This window comes from Mauremys mutica, chromosome 2 (genome assembly GCF_020497125.1).
Source record: "Mauremys mutica isolate MM-2020 ecotype Southern chromosome 2, ASM2049712v1, whole genome shotgun sequence".
NCBI classification, from domain to species: domain Eukaryota; kingdom Metazoa; phylum Chordata; order Testudines; family Geoemydidae; genus Mauremys; species Mauremys mutica.
Genome location: NC_059073.1, coordinates 75,934,498 through 75,959,541, shown reverse-complemented (window position 1 = coordinate 75,959,541; position 25,044 = coordinate 75,934,498). Strand labels below are relative to the sequence as shown.

Genomic DNA, 25,044 nt, shown 5'->3' with positions numbered 1-25,044 from the left:
AGACCAAGTGACCATGCAGAACTTGAGCTTCTTCATGAATTTGTTGAGTTCTCGCAGGTCTAGTATGGGCCTGAGCCCACCCTTGGCTTTCAGTATTAGGAAATACCGAGAACAGAAACCCTTGCTCTTCTGCTCCTGAGGAACCTCTTCCACTGCCCCTAGCGAAAGGAGTGAGTGCACCTCCTGTATAAGGAGTTGCTTGTGAGAGGGGTCCTGAAGAAGGATGGGGAAGGGTGTGAAAGGGAATGGAACTGGATGGAATATCCCCTCTCTACCATGTGGAGCACCCAGCGGTCAGAAGTGATACGGGACCATGCACAGTAGAAAGGGGACAGTTGGGAGGAAAAAATAAGGCGGGATAGATCCAGGTTTTGTTCTGGTGCGCCGTACTTGACCACACCTTCAAAAGACTGGTTTGGGGCCGGAAGGTGGTTTGGGTTGGCCCAGAGCCCTGGGCTCCGTTGTTCCTATTCCTCCTCCGGGAGCTGTCCTGTCAGTTCTACTGGTAGAACCGCGGAGGAGGTTGAGGCCTGAAATGCTTCTGCTGGGTGGCGGGAGTGTGTAGGCCCAAGGATTTGAGGGTGGCTCGAGTCTTTTAGGCTGTGTAGCCTTTTATCGGTCTTCTCCAAAAACAGAGTCATACCATCGAAGGGAGGTCCTGTATGGTCTGCTGGACCTCGCATGGGAGACCAGAGACCTGTAGCCATGACTCTCATGGCTGCATCAGCACTGTCCAGTGGAGCCTGGAGGGAAGCTAGGGAGATTAGCTTGCCCTCCTTAAACAAGGCAAAAAACTTGTCACGGGAGTCTAGGCGGAGCAGCTCTGCAAATTTCTCCATAGAGGTATTAAAAGAGTACCGGCTGACAATGATCTGTTGGTTGGAAACACGGAGCTGCAATCCACCCGTGGAATAGACCTTCCTCCCAATAAGGTCGCATTTTTTAGCCTCCCTGTTTTTGGGGGAGGGGTCTTGATTAGCAGCGCTGATTAGCAGCATCCATAACAAAAGAATCAGGTTGCGGGTGGGAATAAAGATGTTCATAACCCATAGAGGGCACAAAATATTGCCGTTCATTGTGCTTGGCAGTGGGTGGCAATGAAGCTGGGTTCAGTCACAGGGTTTTCGTGGTGTTCACAATAGATCTTATGAGCGATAGGGTAATACAGGAAGGGCCAGAGAGCGCAAGGATATCCACCATGGGATCAGAGTCCTCTACTACCTCCTCTGCCTTGATGCCCAGACTCTGGGCAACCCGGTGCAGTAACTTCTGCAACACTCGATTGTCTTCCAGTGCCAGGGCTATGGCGGTGCCAGCCAGCACCTCGTGTCCTAGGGGGTGAGAACTATATACAAAAACAGAGAAAAAGGCACTTGCTAAACCAGGGCTATGAGATGTTCCAGCTAACCATCACTGGCAGTAAGAAGGAACTGAGGGGGTGGCAGGTCAGCAGGGCTCCCTATTGAGCACCATGAAGACAACTCCAGAGGGTGCCCAGGCTGACCCAACAGAGACTGCTACAGGAAAACTCCTCCAGCTATCGTGCACACCTGATTGGAATGGACATGAACAAGCACTCAAAGAAGAACAACAGCTTACAGGGCTTTTCATTCATTAAGTAGTATGCAAAACTATCACACAAGATCGTTGATTTGTTTTTAAAGCTACCAGTTTATTTGCATCTTTTTGGTAACAAACATCATAGATGGCTAAAGAACAATCAGCTGACTCCCAAAAGGTTATTCCTACTTTACAGCTCTGATAACTATATACAGCAGTCTCTGCCTTTTGCATTGTTTAAATCAAACACACTTCCAGTAATTAACTTACCCTTGAGAAGGTGATAGGCTTGGAGCAGACTCTGACTAACCCCTGATGCACTGAAAGAAAAAATTTATCTGAACAGATTTCAAAGGCACATCATCCAAATGATTCATTAAAAGAAAGCTGTGCATAACTTTTTATTTCTGGCATTGTGATAGAATTTGGGTTTTAAAAATAGAGGGGAGAGGAAGTTTTATCAATTGGCAAGCACAGCCAGAAGTGGACTCTAATTTCAAGATCTCCCACAGGAAAAAAATTTTGTACTGCCTCCACATGACATTTTGTCAGCACTGCCTCACCCCTTCTCCAGGTCTGATGCTAGTTGTACTCAGAATTGAGTACTTGATCTAATGCCCATTGCAGTAAATGAGAAAACGCCCAATGGACTTCACTGAGCATGGAGTCAGGACTTGTGTTAGAGTATAATACTGTGGGTACTCAATACATCACGGGATCAGTTACTAAACAGAAAATTAATAAACCCCAATGTAATAAGAAAAAAGACTTGCAATTAATATAAAATTAGGGGGTGCTGGGAAATCTTGGCAACTTTATAAGCATTGAGAGACACTTATGTTCACAGGATTGTATGTCAACAACATCACAAGTTTACAACTTTATTTTATACCATTAATATGTTCCATAAAGCAAAGAACTCATCATTATGTATTTCTGGTAGAGTCTACAATAGCATCAACCACGAGAGTGCTCCCAGACCTAAACAGGTGTACACATTTTTTTTTTTTTAATATAAACTTTAAGAATTTTGCAAATGCGAAACAGGGACTTTTTAGTTTTGTTGGTAGAGTCCCCCTCAACCTAATGCATCTGACCAAGAGCAGTAACAGCTACCTCTGTATTTTTAAGGTACTATTGTTTCATTTACCCTTTTGTGTACATCATCGTCAAGTTCTCATACAAGGTTGCTACTCATTTGTAGAGTGAGCTAGTAGAGGATGTTCAAGTGTAATGCAATCCGCACCTCAAACCCTCTCCTGGAGAGTGGGAGTCCTCAGGTTGCTTCCAAAATGGCCATTATCAATGAGACTATCTCAGATAAATATTCCACAGACTTATCTTACAACTGGTTTATCATTGTAGATGGAAAAAATCAGGAGTCAGTAACACATACTCACCCACCGTGCTGATGAAACTCCAGAGAACTGGTCCCTTTCCTGCCAAGGCTAGGAAAATCTTTACTATGGATTTGCAACAGGCCGATTGCATTTTTGCACTGTACTGTGGAAAACTATTTATCTGCACCACAATTAGACGTTCAAGAACTGGAGTGTACACTTCAGGAATCTAAACAAAATAAGAGCAGGAAAAAAAAGTGTCCCGTAAAAGCAATGATTATAACTTCACTACCACTCAGGAAATTATGAAAATCTTCCCAAATAAGAGGCAATTCCCAACAAAAGGTAAAAGGAGAGAAATGTTACAAAATTATCTACTCTCTTTTATCTACTGGTAAAAGAAAGGACTTAGCAAGCCACTCTATGTGGACAGAGTTTAAAACATCAAGACAGACAGATAGGAGTTAATGAAAGCTTCCTGGGGCCACATTATGTCCCAGGAAACAGAAAGACAGTTTCTGAGTGAAGGCAAGTGTTAGCAGACACAATCATAATAAATTTCTTATTATTATGAATATAAAGTGAGAGCTTCATTCATACAAAAGCACCCACAAACCAGAAGCCTTATCTGTTTTTATGCATCTGAAACCAGGGCATTCAAGTACAGCTCATCTTATTCCCAACCTATGGCCAATGATCAGGAAGCCCTCATTCAAAAACACACACTCCAGAAACACAAAGGAGTCCATGTAGACTCACTTACCCTTCTCAGGGTACGTCTACACTACGGGACTATTCCGAATTTGCATAAACCGGTTTTGTAAAACAGATTTTATAAAATCGATTGCGCGCGGCCACACTAAGCACATTAATTCGGTGGTGTGCGTCCGCGGTCCGAGGCTAGCGTCGGCTTCTGGAGCGTTGCACTGTGGGTAGCTATTCCCTAGCTATCACATAGTTCCCGCAGCCTCCCCCGCCCCTTGGAACTTCCGGGTTGAGATCCCAGTGCCTGATGGGGCAAAAATCATTGTCGCGGGTGGTTCTGGGTAAATGTCGTTAGTCACTCCTTCCTCTGGGAAAGCAACGGCAGACAAGCATTTTGCGCCTTTTTCCCCTGGATTGCCCTGGCAGATGCCATAGCATGGCAATCATGGAGCTTGTTTTGCCTTTTGTGACTCTCACCGTATGTGTACTAGATGCCGCTCACAGAGGCGATTCAGCAGCGCTACACAGAAGCATGCTTTTGCTTTTGCATGACAGCAGAGATGGTTACTAGCCATATTGCACCATCCAACCCTTCCATAAATTGGAACTAAGATGATCATGGCTACCAGTCCTTTTGTACCATTTGCTGCTGTCATAAGTGCCTCTGGCTGCTCTTAGCCAGGGGCGCAAAAGCCAAAATTGGGAATGACTCCCTGAGTCAATCCCTCCTTTTTGGTATCTAAAAATAGAATCAGTCCTGCCTAGAATATAGGCAAGTGTACTAGATAACCACTGTATCATAGAACCAGAGAGCACAGCTGCTCTGTGTCAGATCCTGCAGAAATTATGATCTGTATGCTATTCACAGGGGGTGCTCCTGTAACAACCCCACCTGTTAATTCCGTTATTCCCCCAGCCTTTCTGGGCTACCGTAGCATTGTCCCCCCACTTGTGTGATGAAGTAATAAAGAATGCAGGAATAAGACATGGTGACTTGTTAGTGAGAAATGAGTGGAAGGCAGCCTCCAGCTGCTATGATAGTCCAGACAGGACATTAAGAAGTGTGTAGGAGAGAAGCCCAGCATCCCTCTGCTAGTCCAGGGGCAACTGAATCTTTTCTTTACACATGAAGGGTGGGGGCTGATGGAGCTCAGCCCCCTGTTGCTATGATGACGATGGTTACCAGCCATATTGCACCATCCACCAGAAAAAATTAGGGCCAGGCGCCCTTGATCGACCTGACGGATGCTAGTCAGCATGGTTACTGCCCCATGTGCCAATAGGCTGATGACGAGGACGGTTACCAGTCCTTTTGTACCATCAGCCACCCATGGCAGGGGGGGAGTGAGGATGTTGGTGTTGACGGCTGCAGCATCGTGTCTATCTGCAGCATTCAGTAAAGATAGGGTGACATGTAAAAGAGTCAGAGGATTGTTTTCCCTTTCGCTTCTGGGGGTGGGTGGGTGGGGGGGTGAGTAGATTGCCAAGCTATGCCCTGACCCACCGCGGACACTGTGTTTGACCCTAGAAGCATTTGGAGCTCAGCCAAGAATGCAAATACTTTTCGGAGGCTGCAGGAACTGTGGGATAGCTTCAGTCCTCCAGTCCATGAGCGTCCATTTGATTCTTTAAAAGCAGCAAAGAATCCTGTGGCACCTTATAGACTAACAGACGTTTTGCAGCATGAGCTTTCGTGGGTGAATACCCACTTCTTCAGATGCAAGTCTGATTCTTTGGCTTTCCGTTACGCTTGTCACGCTGCAGTGCGCTGAGTCCCTGCTATGGCGTCTGTCTGGAGATTTTTTAAAAAGGATTCTGAATTTCATCTTCTGTAACGGAGTGCTGATAGAACGGATTTGCCTGCCCTTACAGCGATCACATCCGCGTGCTGGAGCTCTTTTTTTATTTTGATTTCGGACTGCATCGCCACCCGTGCTGATCGGAGCTCCACGCTGGGCAAACAGGAAATATTCAAAAGTTCACGGGGCTTTTCCTGTCTACCTGACCACTGCATCCGAGTTCAGATTGCGGTCCAGAGCGGTCACTGGTGCACTGTGGGATAGCTCCCGGAGGCCAATACCGTCGATCAGCGTCCACACTAACCCTAATCCGATATGTTAATACCGATACTAGCGTTACTCCTCTCGTTAGGGAGGAGTACAGAAACCGGTTTAAAGAGCCATTAAAATCGATATAAGGTGCCTCCTAGTGTGGACGGTTGTGGTGTTAAATCGGTTTTACGCTCCTAAAACCGGTTTAAACGCCTAGTGTAGACCAGGCTTCAGTGTGGCACTTTAAGTATCAGACTTATCAATCTGGGAGCAGATAAAGACAGTAGGCTGATACAAACACAGCTGATACAAAGCTGTGCTGTACTACTGGAGAAACATTTCTCTTTCCATTGTTGTGTGAAAGACGGATTGTTTCTTGAAACAAGAAAATGATTGGTTATATAGGAAAAAGGTGAAGTTGACTGTATATAAAGTGCTGTTTTATGCACAAAAACAAACAAAAAAAACCCAGACAAAATAACTCTAGTTAAACAATAAAGGTTATTTATTGTTTTATCTAGTCTGTGTGTTTACCTAGTCTGTGTGTATAGTGTTTAGATGTGCTTGTAATTATTAGAACTGGGAGCACTGGCTGTTGGGAGTCTGAAAGGACAGGAAACAGGAAGGAGAGGGGAGGAGCTGAGGAGGCTGAGTGAGAGTTACAGAGGGTGCAGTAACATCTTGGTACAGAGGTTTCCGCTGTAAAAATAAAGTCCTGTTGAAGCTGTTAGTACCTTGCCTGGTTGATACAACAGTGTGTTTTAAAAGAAATGTAGAAGAAGTGTGGCTATTAAGTTGATTATGTCCCTTTACAACAGACATCACCATGCCTGCCATTTCAACACAAGTGACCTAATCCAGATACATTTTTTTTTTAAATTTCACTCCTGATTACTGAGCTTGTTCTATAATGCACCAATTGTCATAGTATCTATTGTAGTTCAATGCATCTGTCAAGGTTCCTCCCCCACTCTGAACTTTAGGGTACAGATGAGGGGACCTGCATGGACACTTCTAAGCTTAATTACAAGCTTAGATCCGGTAACACTGCCACCAGCCAGAATTCCAGTGTCTGGCACACTCCCTGTCCCTCCAAAACTTTCCCCTCCCTGGATAGCCTTAAGGCTTTTCCACCAAGTTCCTGGTGATACCGATCCAACCCCTTGGATCTTAACACTAGGAGAAATTAACCATTCCTCCCCTCCTTTCCCCCACCAACTCCTGGTGAGTCCAGACCCAATTCCCTGGGATCTTAAAACAAGAAAGAAAAAAAAATCAATCAAGTTCTTAAAAATAAAACTTTTAATTAAAGAAAAAGAAAGGTAAAAATCATCTCTGTAAAATCAGGATGGAAAATATTTCACAGGGTAATCAGATTCTTATGAGCCAGAGGAACCCCTCCTCTAGCCTTAGGTTCAAAGTTACAGCAAACAGAGGTAAAATCCTCTCAGCAAAAAGGAACATTTACAGGTTGAGAAAACAAACATAAGACTAACACGCCTTGCCTGTGCTACTTACAAGTTTGAAACATGAGAGACTGATTCAGAAAGATTTGGAGAGCCTGGATTGACGTCTGGTTCCTCTTAGTCCCAAGAGCAAACAACCCCCAAAACAAAGAGCACAAAACAAAGACTTCCCTCCACCAAGATTTGAAAGTATCTTGTCCCCTTATTGGTTCTCTGGTCAGGTGTCAGCCAGGTTTACTGAGCTTCTTAACCCTTTACAGGTAAAAGAGACATTAACCCTTAACTATCTGTTTATGACAGCATCCTTAACAGATCCATATATGGCTCTAAAGGTACAATATAACTCACTGATGCTTTAAATATTCCACTTACTGTATCTATGTGGAATATAACACTTGCAATGGACTGAAGGAAACTGGGTAGCTGATACACATGTTCATCTGCTGTCTCCGCCTCCGTGAGATACATTTGTTTACAGCGCTGCAGGAGCTCAATGTACATGAAGTCAACATCCTTAGAATTTATAGCTTTACAAGGCTTTAATGAGAGAAAGTAAAGTATCACTTCAATAATTAGTATTAACGTTAAACACGAGAATGCTGCAATACTTAACAAAAAAACAAAACAAAAAAATCTCCACAGCTGGGTTCAGATAAAAACTACTTTTTGAAAATTTACAGGAACCTGATAATACATTTGAATAATTTTTTTCCCATGTTGTTCAACATTTAAGTGCTAGTAAACAAAGTGACCTTGCTTTATAATTTATTGCAACTGTATTAATAATCTGATCTTGAGCTTTCAGTTACAATACTTTTCCAACCCAACCTGAGGAGCTAAGAATTTAGGTGGCTCTTGCTCCACGGGGGAAGATGGTAGCAACATGTTACTCATAGCAACCCACACTGGCCAATCAGGAGAAGCACTGTTGAGATTCCAGAGTAAACCCTGTCCAGCACTCCCAGTTAAGAGAGAGGAAGGAAAAAAGTGAATTATATAGTGGCAAAAAGGTTTTATTTTCAGCCCATAGATGCAACAACTCCAACTTTTAATACCTGCCAAGGCTGTAGATTTCGTATCCAAGCAGAACAAGATAAGCCTAAGTTGAATTAATGTGGCCAAAATTCTGACAGTGGAAAGGGTGTTTTTAATGTCTAAAGTCATGTATTAAGGAGAAAAGCTATAATGCTCTAGAGCCCGATCCTGCAAGTCTTCCAGGTGAATTCAGTGGGAGTTCACTAAGCCTTTCGTGATTACTTTAAGTCAAAATGCAGGGGTCTGACTATACAGTTGATTTCTTTTATAAAACTCAACTCAGAAACAACTGGGATTGGGGGGGAGGCATTCCCTGCATAACAGACTCTGCCAATCAAAACAAACATGTAAGACGAATGGCTTCCTAATTGTAACATTAAACCCATCCAATACACTGTTTTGTCAGAGTAAGCTTGCCATACCGCAGCAAAAAGCCCATATCCACGAATGGCAATGGACAACTCCTTATTGCTCGAATCCATTTTTCTGATGATACCGTAGAACTGCTCCATGAAGAACTGCAGCTTGCTCTTGTGCATTTCTGCATCTTTAGCCACCATTAGAGAAATCTGCAGATTTACACAAACAAACAATTATGGATTTCCAGAAACTAGAAAATAACCAAAGTGAAAATAAAGTAAAAGAAAACCTTAAGAAAATCTATACCACCTTATCAGATAAGAGATTATTATTATTTATGTAGGACCATTGTGCATAAATATATATATATGAACAGTCTCCACACTCTACTAGTGTTTTGAGAACTCTAATTCCTTGATAAAGTCTTGGAGTTCTTATGTAAATTAGCAGTACCTGTTTAAGGAACGAATCTAGGGCTGAATGACCGCCTTTCTTCAGCTCTGCATTTGTGTGGCCACACCACTTGGACAGTACTTCAAAGAGTGAGATATAGTTGTCCAGAAGGAAGGTGCCAAACTGAGCAGCATGCATACTGAACAAATGTAAGCCAGCTGTAATTCAAAACCACAATTATCAGTAAAATGCAGATTTGTGTTTCAGTTTCTGAAAACTGACCATGCTCTAGAACAGAGGTTTTCAAACTGGGGGTCAGGACCCTCAGGGGGTTGCGAGATTATTACGGGGGGGGGGGGTGTCACGAGCTGTCAGCCTCTACCCCAAACCCCGCTTTGTCCAGCATTTATAATGGTGTTAATTATATAAAGAAGTGTTTTTAATGTATTGGGGGGAGGGGGATCACACTCAGAGGCTTGGTATGTGAAAGGGGTCACCAGTACAAAAGTCTGAGAACCCCTGCTCTAGAAGTTTACATTAGGCCAACGGGAAGTCTCTGATGTCTCCTGACTAAATTGTATTTCTGATTATTAAAACATCTATATTTACACATTTGCTTAACTCTACATATGAGCTCATAACTGAAAACAACCTTCCTGCTTTTATCCTAGTATAGATACAGCTATGGGAAGCAGCAGTCCCTTTCAGTGGTTTGTATTTTACTCAAGTATCAGAGGAGTAGCTGTTTGCTGCTTTTACAGATCCAGACTAAGAGTCATGTGGCACCTTATAGACTAACAGACATATTCGAGCATGAGCTTTCGTGGGAGAATACCCACTTCGTCAGATGCATGTGACGAAGTGGGTAGTCACCCACGAAAGCTCATGTTCCAATACGTCTGTTAGTCTATAAGGTGCCACAGGACTCTTTGCTGCTTGTATTTTACTGTTGGTGGTAGGAGGGACTCCAGATATTATGAATGAGAACTTTACTTCATCTAGGCCAGTGAGTTTCAGCCTTTTCCATGCCAGGAGACATGCCAGAGGCCCCTCTTCCATTTAGCTGGGATGTAGGCAGGAACAATGGCACCCCTATGCCCCCCCCCCAACCACCTCACATTTAGCAACATAGGAAATACAGGATGGTCACAAACCCCCAGTGAGGAGTCGCAGCCCTCAGTCTGAGAACCCATGATCTAGTCAACCTACACCACCTTTACTAGAGGGTCACACACTTTTTTGCTTCCCAAAGGTTCTTTAGATCCCTCCATTCTCCCTCACAGTTGCCTATATGCTACCTTCCATCCCCCTGTATTTCAGAGGCTCCGCAAACCTCCCCGCCTCCTCCCTTCACTCCATACCAGTTTCATCCAATCTCCCCCCAAACCAGGGGCCCCATATTCCCCCCACACACACACTCTGGTCCCCTGTTCTCTCCCTGCCCAGAATTGTGTGCCCCCCAGTCCTTCCTTTGCTCCCCATGCTCTTCCTTTTTCCCCCTACCAGGATCTTCCATTCTTCCCCATGCCATCCATGCCAGGGGAGGGGAGACCTCCCATTCTCCCCCATACACTGGGAATGCTGTGACATCCCTCAATTCCCCACTTCCTCCCTTTCTCCACCAGGGCAGGGGCTCTGCATAACCCACTTCCATACACCTCCCATGCCAGGGGCTCTATCTGCTCCTCATTTCTCATTTTTTCCCATGCCAGGGGCTGTGTGCGCTCCCCACTGTCCCGGTCTCTGGAGCATTTTAAACACTATTGGGAGGATGGGCAGAGCTGAGATGACAATATTGTTATATGGAAGACTTAGCTAACCTGTTGCTTGGACTCTATGTTCCCCATTTTCACCAAAATCAATAGACTTCTGCCCACAGATGCTGTGACATACCTAGGGTACAATCCAGTCTAATGAGTAGCTGTGTCACCCCTGCCCTCTAACCTCTATCCTTTACATTGCTTTGTTGCTGTAGCCTCCAGTCTGGACTGCTGACAAACAGCCTTCAGCATGCAACTCACTTACCAGCCTTGGTTATACTGCAGGGTGACCCCAGTCCTAGACCTTCCCCCAAAAAATGTACGTTCTGTGTCCACACCTTACACACACTCATAATAATCTTTGTACAAAGTATGCTTTGTGAGGTATCATCTGAAAACTCATAATTTGCTGGTCAATAGTGTCCTGATAAAATGTGTTGCATTGTCTCTGTATAATGGTATTAACACACATTCCAAACCACAGCAGAAGTTGGAAAACAGGTCTGTGTCAAACAAAGGAATGTGTGCTCTGCTTTATTTGCATTTAAGCAGTAAACAGAATCATCAAGCAGGAAGGGCAGACAAAGAAACCTCAGACAAGTGAGGAAAAGCAGCAGTGAACAGCTTTTCCTACACAGACTTTCTATCCCCTGAATCTCAGGTGGAAATGTACTTCAAGAGGACGACGGATACTATAAAAATGAGGGACAGACAGCCCAAGGCACTCCTCGCTCTGTTCATCAATTCACTACACCAAAAGGAACAAAGGAAGCAGCCACTGATCTGGAGAAGAGGTCCTGGCCTAGGAACTTTGGTCAGTAAGACTACTGAGAGTGTGTGGTGAGAGAAACCTTGCTTGAATCTGATACCATAGGAACCTGTAGTGTTTTAATTTTATTTTCTTGTAACCAATTCTGATTTTTACACCTCATTACTTGTACCTCACTTAAAATCTCTCTCTGTAGTTAATAAACTTGTTTTATTGTTTAATCCAGTGGCTCTCAAACTTTTTTACTGGTGACCCCTTTCACATAGCAAGCCTCTGAGTGCTTATAAATTATAAAACACTTTTTAATATATATTTAACACCATTATAAATGCTGGAGGCAAAGCGGGATTTGGAGTGGAGGTTGACAACTCGCGATTCCCCATGTAATAACCTCGCGACCCCTTGTCGGGTCCCTACCCCCAGTTTGAAAACCCCTGGTTTAATCTAATCCAATGTGTTTTAATTGAAGTGCCTGGAAAAATTCCATTTGGGGTGCCAAGTTATCCGGAAGTTGTTTGTGAACAATTCAAACAGGAGGCTATACCAGCAAAGCAGTAAAGGACACCCCAGGTTAGAGGGCAGGCATGACATAGCTACTCATTAAATCTGGATTTTATCCTGTGTATGCACAGATGCCTAGAACATTCCCTGAAATTTTGGGACACATTGGATATGGCATTCAAAAATTGTCACATTACAGAAAGAGAAATGCCATTAAGTTAAGTGTTGGATGCAGTGTTGGAGCTGAGTATTAGAATTTGCTTTGTTCAGCCAACTACTCCATTTTCAACTCCTTAGATCACAAAGGCACACTCTCTCACTCCACTCTTCTAGCCTAGAATGCAGAATATGCTGTATTCTTTGAAGGGAATAAGCAGAGGAGGAAACATGTCTCCTCCAAGATATGCTGGTATCCACAGCACTGCAAACAGTTGTAAAATAAAATCTTACCTAAAGGTACTGCATATCGCTTTAGGTCAACCTGTAAAAATAAAAGGTTCACCATAAATGACTTGCTCTTCAGAACTAATATATGTAGAAGAATGCACACTTGGAAGATACTCATCAAAAATTCTACCTGTGGATTGATCGCCTTCACTGCATAATCAAAAATCTCCTTTGAAGTGTGGGGATCTGTAGGATAACAACAATAATGAAACATTTCACTAAGGGCACCTCTGAGAGTGTCAAAACGGCAAGATACAATTATCTTGTTATGGACATGAAGAGACAATATTTAAAGGTCTTCAAAATATCACACTCTTAAAGGAAGGGAAACTCTCCCTAAGGATGCTTCTAAAATTTTTGTTTTAAATATACTTCTCTGTTTGACTTGCTGAAAAACCACTCTTTAAACAACATGGGTATGCTAGTGTAAATGTGCCTGTGTATAATTATGAATAAGAATGTTCAAACTTTCAATTGGGGTTGTACAGCTGCCCAGTACTTCCTGGATAAATAGCACTTCAATTTCCCACTCTATGCAACCACTCTGACCACACTGTCCTACGTACTGGGGCACCCGAAGGGTGCTTGGGCATGAAGGGCCTTGCATGAGCAGGCCTTCTGCCAATGGGGGGAAATTCACTCAGAATGCACAACTGCTTGTATCCATTCTTATCTATAAAAGAGTGAATCTTGAGACCAGATGAACAGCTGCTCCCTGTCGGGTGTAAAACAGTCAAAATGTCTTTATATATATTTAAAAAGAAGATTGCACCTTCATCCATGGATTTAGTAAAGTTATACATAAGCGCAGTCAGTCCTTTCAGACACCCTGCTACTACTGGTAGTTTGGGCTCTCTTGTTGCTGAGGTCATCTGAAAATAAAAGTTTTAAAGAAAATATTATGCTTAAATTAGAAGAGTAAGATAGAAACAAACAAGTGAGGACCTTGGTAAGGCATAGCTATGATGCCAACCTTCTGAACCAAACAGTGCAATGAAGTTCTGCAGCTTACTAGAGTCCAAATAAGAAACTGGCCTCTAATGGAAATCACATCCCCTATGCAGAGCACTAAGGCTGATGATGATCATGCTCTTCCCTCTCCCCTCCCCACATTACTCAGCTAATGGCCACTAGGTCTCCCCGCCACCTGTAACCTACCAAAGACCCTGTAACCAGAGAAAACAAACACTCAACTGCTATTAACAATAAAATTGTTCAAACTGTGTTTTATAATTATCTGGTTAAATGAAGTATCCAACAATCTTGGCATGAATGGCAATTCAACACCCACAACACCCACCAGAGAAAAGCGATTGACAGAGTCCTACAAGAGGTTCCAATCATACCTGTGTTTTGAGCTCACCCAAGAAAGCTCGGAATAATTTCTCAGAGTTGTCAACCATGTCACTAGGTTGGACTTCTCCCAAGACTCCAAGGAGCTCATATAATTTTTCCAGTACTAAAAAAAATATCAATATATACATCACTTACTTTGAGATCTCTGTGGCATGAGATACAGTCGTTAGACACCATTATAATAAAGTCAGTGTGTCTGTCCATCCACCTATCTAGGCAGTTAAGGCTAGTGGTATCTTGGCATGATGACCGGCAAACGAAAGAGTAAAACAATGCTTTCATACATACATGTTCTTCCATGCTTGGATTTGAAATTAATTACCAGTTCATATAGTGAAGATTAATTTATTCAAGTTATTCAAACCACTAGTTTTAAATACTAAATTATAGGGCTCAATCCTGTGAGGTGCCACATACCCTCAACTCAGACTGAAATCAATGGGATTTGAGAAAACAGGGTGCTCAGCACCTTGACATTCTAAGTCCCTAATGAAGAGTTGAGTGCAGCAGTGAAAGTTTAAAAACAATGCATCATTAATATAAATATAGCCAGGGCCAGCTCTGACTTTTTTGCCGCCCCAAGCAAAAGCAAAAAAAAAAAAAAAAAAAAGGGAGGCGCAGGGCAGCCGGACCCGGAGGCAAAGCAAAAAAAAAAAAAAAAAAAAACCAAACCCCAGGGTGCAGGACGGCCGGACCTGGAGGCACAGTAAAAAAAAAAAAACAATAGGGCAGCCGTGCCGCCCTAGGATTCGCCGGAATGCCGCCCCAAGCACGAGCTTGCTTGGCTGGTGCCTGGAGCCGGCCCTGAATATAGCCTAAGACCCTTGTCATGAGCTCTGTGTGGGCAAAACCTCACTGATGTAAGTGGAATGTTGTTAACATGGCGCTGGACCATACAAGGGCTGAGCAGAAAACCCCTACCTAGCTCTACCATATGTGACAGTCAATATTTCTGAGGACACTTATTCCAGAGAGGATGATGATGATGATATTGTTTTATTGGTCTTACAAAGCATATGGACAGCTGACTAGTATTTAGAGCCAGTATACTAAATAGTAACATTTAATGATTTCCCTATTCACTAATGTCAAATGCATTTATACATAATTTCCCAACTCCCAACCGAGCAGTCTTACTACTAGTACTGTATGTAATGTATGTTTATTCATTAAAGACTGTTTTTGAAGTACTGTTTTTATTTTAAATCAAGTCCTAGCTTCTCCCGTCTTACCCACATTACTGTCGGAAAAAAATCCATCAAGATATTAATACAGTAGAATCTTAGCGTTATGAACACCTTGGGAATGGAGGCTGGTTGTAACTCTGAACAAAATGTTATGGCTGATCTTTCAAAAGTTTACAACTGAACACTGACTTAATACAGCTTTGAAACTCTTCTATGAAGAAGAAAATTTCTGCTCTTAACCATCTGAATTTAAATGAAACAAGCACAGAAACTGTTTCCTTACCTTGTCAAATCTTTTTTTTTTTAAACTATCCCTTTTTTTTTTTTTAATAGTTTACGTTTCATCCAGTACTGTACTGTATTTGCTTTCGGGGGGGGGGGGGGGTCTCTACTGTTGCCTGATTGTGTACTTCCAGTTGCAAATGACATGGGTGGTTGACCAGTCAGTTTGTAACTCTGGTGGTCATAACTCTGAGGTTCTACTATACTAAAAGATAGTAAATAAAATAAGTAATAATGTTGCTAGAAAAGATAAGGCTCACCTGTGTCAGGCACTTTACTTCGTGCAGCAAGTTCCCCATAAAATTTGTTAAAGATCTCTCCAACTTTCAATTCTTCCATGAGAAAGGAAGACCGTAAATTTTGAAGTAACTGGAAATATATACAAGATACCCACAAATGAGGAAAAACAACTATTCTATTTGTTTCCACTTGGACCCAGGTAAATAAGGCCCCCCCAAGTAATAAAGATACTTAGCTGCACACCTAACTTTAAGCACAAGTAGCCCCACTGGTTTAGCGGATTAAGTTAAAGGTGGTTGATATGTCTTCTGATCGTATAAGATGTAGGTAAAGACAAGCTACTTTCTATACAATAAATATTGGTTTTGTTGTGTTTTCCTCATGCAAATCATGTGCTCATCCTATTGTATATGTAGTTCACACCTATTTTTCTAACTTCCTATGTTCCTTGTACATATTTTGGCTGTAATTTTAGGTCAAAAGGGCACCTCAATTAAAAATATAATCAGTTTTAAAAAAATGAGGTATAATTAGTTTTAGGATATGGCACCTGTTAATGTCTGCAGTTTCATAAGCATGTTTACCTAGTTTTAAAAATGTTTCTCTCCCTGTTGCTGTAAGGCCCACTCAAACCACAGAAGAATTAATTTCAAAAGGACTACTGCCATATGTAAAGTTAAGCACATGCATAAGTGTTTGCAGGATCAGGGCATAATGCACTATACAAGGAAAACAGTAAAAATTATGATATACAAAAAGCTATCATATGCACTAAGTAAACTTAAAAATATATATATAAAACTAGTTTGCGCCTCAAATATCTTTCAGTTGTATTATCTTAGTTGTTATCTGTAACAAATTAATATTTTCAAACAGAAGTGTGATTTTTAAGTTGACAGTGTTGCTTTAAAGAACAGCAATTAAATTGGGAATAAAGATGCACTCTGTGATTGCCCTCAAAATCCAAGATGTCTTCCAACACAAATTAAGGGATGGCATCTTTAATTAAGCAATTCGGTCAAAGGAGATTAGGACTAATTCGTGGGCAGAAAAATATCTTTTTAATACTCCTCCTACAGAATTAAACCACCAAACCTCCCTTGTTATGGTAGACTTTTTGAGTTTGTTGCATTCAACACCAGCCATGGCATAACTCAAAAGTCTCTAGGCTTAGAAATAATGAACTGTAAATTATGTTTTACCTTAATGAGAAGCTCCAGAGCTGGGATTTTACATTTTGCAGCCTTTTCTTTTGTGTAAACGCTAATACAAGTTAGCTAGGTTGGAAAAAATAGATCATAATGATTAACAACAGGATGGAAGATTTAAAAATATTTAAATAATTTAAGATATTTCTTTAAAATACCTTTCCCCAATGATTTTAGATATTTTACATTTAAAATGTACAAAACCCAAGAATAAAAATACACAGCTTCTCATACAAAGTCAATGCAGACTAGAATAAACATTCACCCAGAAAACAGCAATACTTACCCATCACATGACTACCCCACATCCCTCAACCAAACCCAAAAGAAAAGATTGGTTTTGCACTGTGTCCTAAAAATTAGCGAATCCAAGTTTCAGTAAACCTAGATGGAAGCAAATTCTAGAATAAAAGGACCCCATGCAGCAAATCATCTGTTACTAGTCACTTTTCCTTTTAAGCAGGAGGCTATTACCACGAGCTCAAAAAGTACAATGGCACAAACACCTGCAGTTAAATGGATACTACTGAGCAGTTTAGACTCTTCGGGTAGTCTACACTGCAATTACACATCCGCAGCTGGCCTGTGCCAGTTGACTTGGGCGTGCGGGCCTCTGACTACGGTGTTGTTTAATTGTGGTGTAGACATTCCAACTCAGGCTGCAGCCCAAGCCCTGGGACCCTTCCACCTCACAGGATCCTCAAGTCTGGGCTCTAGCCCAGTGGTCTCCAAACTTTTCAGTCACGCACCCCATCAGTAAAAATTTTTTGAGTACGCACCCCCTGCCGTGCGGGTTCTACCGTTTTTGCTGAAGCAAAAAAAAAAAAAAAGCCGCTTGGACTCCTGCCCGAACTGCCAAAGCAAAAAAAAGCGCTCCTGCTGCCGCGCACCCCCAAGGATCCTCTTGCACACCCTCTGGGGTGCACATACCCCACTTTGGAGACCCCTGCTCTAGCCAGAGACTGAATGTCTACACCGCTATTAAACAGCCCTTAGTCTGAGCCCCACAAACCCAAGTCAGCTAGCATGGACCAGCCATGGGTTTTTAACTGCAGTGTAGACATACCCTAAGAGACACATTTTCAGAAATCATGAGCACCCACAGTACCCACTGACTTCAAAGTTCTACAGGTACTCAACTCCTTTGAAAAAAACAGGCCTTAAAAAAGTCACTTCAAAGGTTACAAACTGGAGCAGAAGAAATCAAAATATTGTTATTTTAAATCAAATATTTCACTGATAGAATGTTACAAAAAAACAAACAAACACACACACACCCCAAACCCAGCAACTACCTTTTTTTTTTTGAGAGAGAGAGAGAGAGAGAAAAATATATTCTAACCCTGCTGGTTCCAAGATACTTGAACAAATATGACCAAAGTATATTAACATTTTTAATGACACCAGTGCATTAATATGTAAACCAAAATTGCGCTTCTGTTTTAGCTCTATTAGAAACATTGGGCAGGGGGGATGAATTGCATAAAGGAAAGCCGTGAACCTGGTATTAGTCATATTTTTATACATCTTTCAAGCTTTCATGTTTAAATTAAAAACACTGCAGAACTGTTAAAAGTATTTGACAGAGATTTTTAAAAAAAAGTTTTCCTTCACTTACCTTAATATCATGGGCATAAGGATGAACTTGCTGACCAATCTTTTCCAGAAAGGCACAGAGAAATTTTAAAGCTTCTTCCCTGCACTCTCGAAACTGAAAAAACAAAGTTCCTTTTTAGAAATGAAAGCCTGTATATCTCACTTAGCAATGAAAAATATTGCAACAGTTCTTAAAAAAAAAAATCATAACTAAGTTTATCAACTCACTTCCTCAATGCTGAGAGATTTGCGGACAAACATAAGTAATCCATTATCTTTGGAAAACACCAGTGAAGTTTGCAATGCTGTAGAGGAAGAGAAAAAAACCCATCAAACTATTTGCTTTGTTATTTACACTTTATTTCTAAACAAGTGGCTCCTAGAACCTGATTATTTAGATAGTATTGGCATTATTCAGGACATCCACTTTTAAAGAATGTCCTTGTGCCAAAATGCAACAAATTATTTTCAGTGCTAAATAAGGACATGATTTTGCAGTCCTTACTCACATTAATATTCCCACTGAAGCCAAAACGGCCAATCACATGAATTAGGGCTGCAGGATTAAACCCTAAATTCTGTTTGTAAAATGTTCACTTCACATATGCTCAAAGCTCAGGTTCAGTCCAACTCTGCTTGGGACAGAACCAGGGATGAGAGAAAGGTGGCTTTAGACCACCTTTGTACCTCCCAATCCTGGGGCCAGAACCGGTACAGTAACATCAGGTCTGCAATGAACCCGAAGGGCAACCTGTCAATTATGTTTTAATCAATGAGTATGAGGAGTAGTCATCCTGGACTAAGACATATCTATATTAACATTTAAAGCTGTGTTAGCTCCTATCCAGAGATATGTTTAAATAATATTCTTGCCAAAAAGGTGCTATCATGATTTCAAATACCAGAGTAGACAGGACCAAGAAGGTCGTATCAACAAGTCTTGATTTTCATCTAGTAAAACTATGAAGAGTCTGGACAGGAACATAGTATTTTACATGACAGATCAGACCGATGGTCCAGCAAAGTCCACTATCCCACTTCTAATGGTGGACAACATCCAATGCTTCAGAAAAACATTAAACCTCTTCCACAGTCAAGTGTTCTTAATCCTAAAATTATTCTGCTCTTAAAAATCCAAATACAGAATTGAATCCCATAGTCCCTTGTGGCAGTGAATTCCACACAATAACTACATGCTATGTGAAACAGTATTTACTTTCATTTCTTCAAAATACACCTGCCATTAATAAATTTTGTGAAGAACTTCATGGAGTTCAAAAGTTCATCTCTTGCACCAACAGAAGTTGGTCCACTAAAAACTATTACGTCACCCACTTTCTGTCTCTAATATTCTGGGATCAACATGACTATAACAATACCGCAAACAACTAATTAATTTCATTTCTAAACCTAACAGCTGTTATTTTAAAAAAAAACTGCAATTAGATAAATCAAACTGCTTAACAGTTCAGGAGGTAACAAATATGATCCTCAGTTAAGAGTAGAGTGAACTGAGAAGCATGAATACACATCAGAGGAAGTGAAGCTGTAAGTTTCCAACACCTGCAGCAACACTGCCAGTTGTAGATGCGGCAGTTGGGGCACAATTTTAGGACCAGATTCTGCCATCCTGACTGATGAATAGTACTTTTCTCCATGGGTACTGTCAGTGAACCCAAACTGCCACATAAGGTATTCCACAATGTAAGAGTGATAGGAGTTTGCCTTTTTAAATGAGTCTCAACACAAGTTATATGTAACAGATCTGATACTTTTGTGATCTACGCTCCTAATCCCTGTTTTAATGACAAGGCACTTTTCTGGTCCCTGGCACACTGATGCTGTCTGCCTTTTATTCCACTGCTCCAGACCAAAGTCAAGCTGTAGGGAACGCAGCTGCAGACAGTGGCATTATGCTCACAGTTGCATGGAAAATGTCAGTAACCACTGCCCTGATTCCCACTGCTTTACACCTGGTGTATTCATTTACATCTGTGCAAAGAGAGTACAAAGTGAAGAATGAAATGTTATGAACTCAGAATGGCAGCATTCTATACTCATTTTGCACCAATGTAAATGACTACACAAGATGCAAAAGAGTGGAGAATCAGGCGCCATTGAAGCGTCACTGCTGAACTTTAAACACAGGAACATACAAGGGACCTCCAGGGTCACTGAGTCCAGTTGTCTGCTTTTGCAGGCAACCCCTTCATATAATCACATTCACAAACACAGCAAGCTCCATCTTAAACTCGTTAGCTTGTTTGCCCTCACCATTCTTATTGGTAGGCTATTCCAGAACCTTACTCCTCTAATGGTTAGAAACCTTCTTCTAACTTCCAGCCTAAGCTTATTCGTAGCCAGTGTATCCCCATTTGTTGTTATGCAAACACTGTCCTTTAGCTTAAGTAGCTCTTCTCCCACCCCTGTGTTAACCTCTACCCACTGTATTTGTAGAGAGCCAGCAAATTCCCACTTAGGCTTTGTTTTGCTAGGCTTGAGAGAGCTTGGCTTGTTTGTCTCCTCTCCTAAAACAGGCTCTCCATTTACCTAACCCAACTAGTAGCTCATCTCTGCATCTGTTCCAGTTTAAATTCATCTTCATTGAACGTGGGTGACCAGAATTGTACATGATATTCCAGATGAGGTCTTATAGTGCCTTGTTTGATGGTATTAATACTTCTCCAGCTCTACTGGAAATGCCTCACCTGCTATATCTCAGGATCCCAATAGCCTTTTTCACAGCCATATTTATTACATTAGTCATCCCGTGATCAACTTTCACACCCAGGTCTTTCTCTTCCTCCGTCATTTCCAACCGATGAGCCGCCAAGTTAGAGAAAAAATTCCAGTCCTCCAGGCTATCCCATTCTTCTTGTATAATATTCCAATCCTCCTCTGTATCGACAATGCCTCCTGACTTTGTGTCATCAGCAAATTTCATTTGTACACTACTGTACTACTTTTTGTGCCATGGTCATTAATGAAAATATTAAATAAAATCAGTCCCAAGACAGACCCTTGAGGAACGCCACTAATAATCTCCACCCATAGTTCTCCTTTCAACAGGACAAGCTGCTGTTTCTCCTTTAGCCACTCCTTATGCATTTTATAGTTCCTGTACTAATCACCATTTTCTCCAACTTCACTAATAATTTCCCATGTTGTATCACAGGGGTAGGCAACCTATGGCACAGGTGCCAAAGTCAGCATGCAAGCTGATTTTCAGTGGCATTCGCACTGCCTGGGTCCTGACCACCAGTGCGGGGGGCTCTGCATTTTAATTTAATTTTAAATGAAGCTTCTTAAACATTTTAGAAACCTTATTTACTTTACATACAACAATAGTTTAGTTATATATTATAGACTTATAGAAAGAGACCTTCTAAAAACGTTTAAATGTATTACCGGCACGCAAAACCTTAAATTAGAATGAATAAATGAAGACTCGGCACACCACTTCTGAAAGTTTGCCGACCCCTGTTGTATCATGTCCAATGCTTTACTGAAGCCTAGATAGATTAGGTCTACCTCGTTTCCCTCATCTGAAACAATCAGTTTTCAGTTTCAAGTTGATATTCCAAGCAGATGAATGGTGTTCATCCCTTTGAGTCAGTTTCAAGCTGTCTGCATACTCAGGCAGACATCACTGCTTTGATTACACTTGGCTCACTTCTGGAAGGTTTCCTCTGTAGCAGGGGTGGGCAAACTACAGTCTGCGGACCGGATCCAGCGGCAAAAGCTCCTGGGCTAGAGTTAGGGTTCAGTAGGCCAGAGCTCCCAGGGTTAAGGTTAATTGTGTTACAGCTTGCTGCGCTAGGGTGAGGGTTCAATAGAGTAGGGCACCCCATGAGAGGGTTAGGGTTCAACAGGCTAGGGGTAGAGGGGCTCGGGTTAGCGTTCAGTAGAGCACAGCTCCCTGGGCTAGGCTCAGGGATCAAAGGCTAGAAATGTCTAAGACATTGTTAGATTTCAATAGGGCAGGGCTCTTTAGGCTAAGATGAGGGTTCAATAGGGTAGGACTCCCCAGAGTAGGGTTAGGGTTCAATGGGGTAGGGCACCCCAGGGTAGGGATAGAAGCGGAGCTGCAGGGTGGGGTTCAGCTTCAATAGGCTAGGGATCCGCAGGGCAGAGACAGGGTTTAATAGGCTAGGGATCTCTAGTGTAGGGATAGTCTCAAGCTGCAGGGGCTTCCCGGGTTAGGATTTAATAGGGATGGGCTCCATAGGGCAGTACATGACTGGGGCTGCTAATACTTGATGGTCCAGGGTTAGGGTTCAGTAGGGTAGGACTCCCTGGGTTAAGATTAACTAGGTTAGGGCTCCCTGAACTAGGGTTAAAGATAAAAATGGAATGTCTCCTGGGGCGACAGTTAAATAAGCTAGTGCTTCCCGGGACAGAGTTACATTTCAGAAGAGTATGGCTACCAGGTCTATAGTTAGGCTAGGGCTCACCAGGGTAGGCAGGACTTAAATTCTCATAGAGTATCTCCCGACGCCCTGGGGCTTCTGCCCCACGTGAGGCTCCAGGGCTCAGGGCTTCTGCCCCATGGGTTTGAAAATACTTACTGGAGCTCCACTCTGAACAGCTCCGGCTGGATAGGGATAGGGCTGCAAGGGCTCCCCATGCAAGGGTTAGTGTTCAATAGGGTCAGGTACCCCAGGTTAGGGTTCAACTAGCTAGGTCTATGGCTCAAGGTTGGGCTTCCTGGGCTAGGGTAAGGGTTTAAGAGAGTAGGCTTAAGGTTCAAGAGGATAGGTCTCTCTGGGTTAGGGTTAGGATACAATAGGCTAGGTCTCCCACAGCTACGGTTAGGGTTCAATGAGCATGGCCAGTATTTCTCAAACTAAAGGTCACGACCCAAAAGGGGGCCTTAAGCCTATTGTGACTTTTTGAGAACCCCTGAGCTAGGAGTCTACAGGGTAGGGACAGGTGTGCAGCTGCCAGGCCTTTCTAGGATAGTATTAGGATTTAATAGGCTGAGGCTCCCCAGGATATGGGCATGACAGGTGCTGCTAGGGCTACCTGGTATAGGATTAGGGTTCAATAGCATAGGTCTCTCCAGAATAGTGTTAAGGTTCAGTAGACTAGGATTCCCTAGGCTAGAGTTAAGATTCAATAGGCTAGGGCTTCCCAGGCTAGGGCTGCGATTGCAAGGGCTCCATGGGATACAGTTGGGATCAAAAGGGCAGAGCTCCCTGCAATAAAGATAGGTTTCAATAGGCTAGGGTTTAAAAGGTTAGGGCTCCTAGCACTAGAGTTAAGGGTCATTAGGTTAGGGCTGAAGCATCCCCCAATTAATTGCTAGTGTTCAATAGGGTACAGGGTCTCCAGGCTAGGATTAGGGTTCAAAAAGGTACAGCTCCTTGATCTAGGATTAATAGCATAGAGCTCCTGGGGCTAAGGTTCAATAAGATAGAAGCCCCCTGACCCAGTAAGGTGGGGCTCTCCAGGCTATGGTTAGCATTCCACAGAGTTAGAACGGTGGCTGGTAGGGCTGCACAGAATAGTTTTAAACTGTCTTATATAGTATATTGTCATAACAAGGAAGGCAAAGTTTATAAAACAACAAAAATCACAGAGCTATCTAAAGCTAGTCAATGACTTCTGAATGGTCAGTGTTCACTTTGCAAAGACCAGGGAGCTCAAGAGAAAGAGGAGCCATCCAGCAAGCATGCGTGCAGTATGCTCCACAGCACCAAATGCACAGTGGGCTGCAATGGATGCCCCTAGGCTAGCATGGTCAGCCTTGGCACAGCAAACCGCACCACAGTGAACCTGCTCAGCTGGCTCCAGAGAGGACATGGTAACCCAAAACCCTCAGCAGCTCGCTCCCCATTCAGTGTCCCTCACATCAGTGAGCTGATGCTGGCGGAGCAGCGGGATGCAGAGTGTGCAGCACTGTGCAGTCAGGACCGAAAAGCTTGTCCCTCTCCCCCACTGAAAGTATCCGCCCCTCACCCACCTAGTCTCTCCAGGTTTAACACAGGAAGCTCCCCCGGGCAAGGCTCCCCTTGGGCTACTGAGAGCGGAGGGTCAGGCTTGGGCCGCTGGCGCTCTGGAAAGCGTTTCGCAGGCTAACTGGGGGAGGACGACACAAGGACTGGGGACGGGGTTCCCTGTCCCCAAGCACAGGCCGCCGGGACCCACTTCTCCGGTCCACATGGGCACCCCAACACCCCTCTGCAGGGCCCTGCTGCGCTAGGACGGGCCAGTGACCAAGGAACGAGTGGGGCTCACTGCCATGATCCCCCTTTCCCCCAAGGGGGTCAGCCGTGGGGGTGGGTTCCCCTGACCCCGCCGGCCGGCCGGCCGGGCGCCTGACAGCCCTTCCCGGGCATGGGCTGAGCGCGCCCCGCCCCAGCATGCCAGGGCCCGAGGAGCGGGGCCGCCCCGCCCAGGGGCCCGCTCGTTACCGCCGCGCAGGTCACACGCACCGCGGGCGCCGTCCCCGGTGCTGGTCACGCACGCCTCCCCCACGCTGCGGATGAGGTGGTAGCCGCGCAGGGCGGCAGTGCCGGGGTCCGTGTCCTGCAGCGCGCAGGCGAGCTGGTGCAGGGAGCCCTGAATGCCGCCGCCGCCGCCCACGGGCACAGCCGCAGCCATACCGCGCGCGGCGCCGGGCACAACCACCGAAACCAATTCCGCCGGCGGGCCAGAGGGGACGTTGGACCGTCCCCAGAGAGGAGTTTCGTTGGGCGGAACCAATCACACAGACGCACGTGCCTGGGTGACTGCACTTGCCCAGGCAGAGCCAAGTAACCCGGCCCCGCACCGGAGCGAGCTTG

At 43.5% G+C, this 25,044-nt stretch overlaps 1 protein-coding gene across 1 annotated transcript in view; it reads right to left on the bottom strand.

Annotated features, from left to right (window-relative positions):
• PRKDC (protein kinase, DNA-activated, catalytic subunit) overlaps positions 1-24,995 on the bottom strand; it is a 172,306-nt gene extending 147,311 nt beyond the window's left edge. The window contains exons 1-14 of the mRNA XM_045004443.1: positions 24,694-24,995; positions 18,485-18,561; positions 18,279-18,371; positions 16,655-16,729; positions 15,473-15,581; positions 13,734-13,846; positions 13,160-13,259; positions 12,518-12,573; positions 12,391-12,421; positions 8,971-9,128; positions 8,580-8,726; positions 7,495-7,659; positions 2,961-3,129; positions 1,831-1,880 (exon numbers count right to left, since the gene is read on the bottom strand). Of these exons, the coding sequence (XP_044860378.1) occupies positions 1,831-1,880; positions 2,961-3,129; positions 7,495-7,659; positions 8,580-8,726; positions 8,971-9,128; positions 12,391-12,421; positions 12,518-12,573; positions 13,160-13,259; positions 13,734-13,846; positions 15,473-15,581; positions 16,655-16,729; positions 18,279-18,371; positions 18,485-18,561; positions 24,694-24,862 (1,512 nt within the window). The 5' untranslated portion in view covers positions 24,863-24,995. The remainder of the gene's footprint in view (positions 1-1,830; positions 1,881-2,960; positions 3,130-7,494; positions 7,660-8,579; positions 8,727-8,970; positions 9,129-12,390; positions 12,422-12,517; positions 12,574-13,159; positions 13,260-13,733; positions 13,847-15,472; positions 15,582-16,654; positions 16,730-18,278; positions 18,372-18,484; positions 18,562-24,693) is intronic.
• Positions 24,996-25,044: the final 49 nt, after the last annotated feature.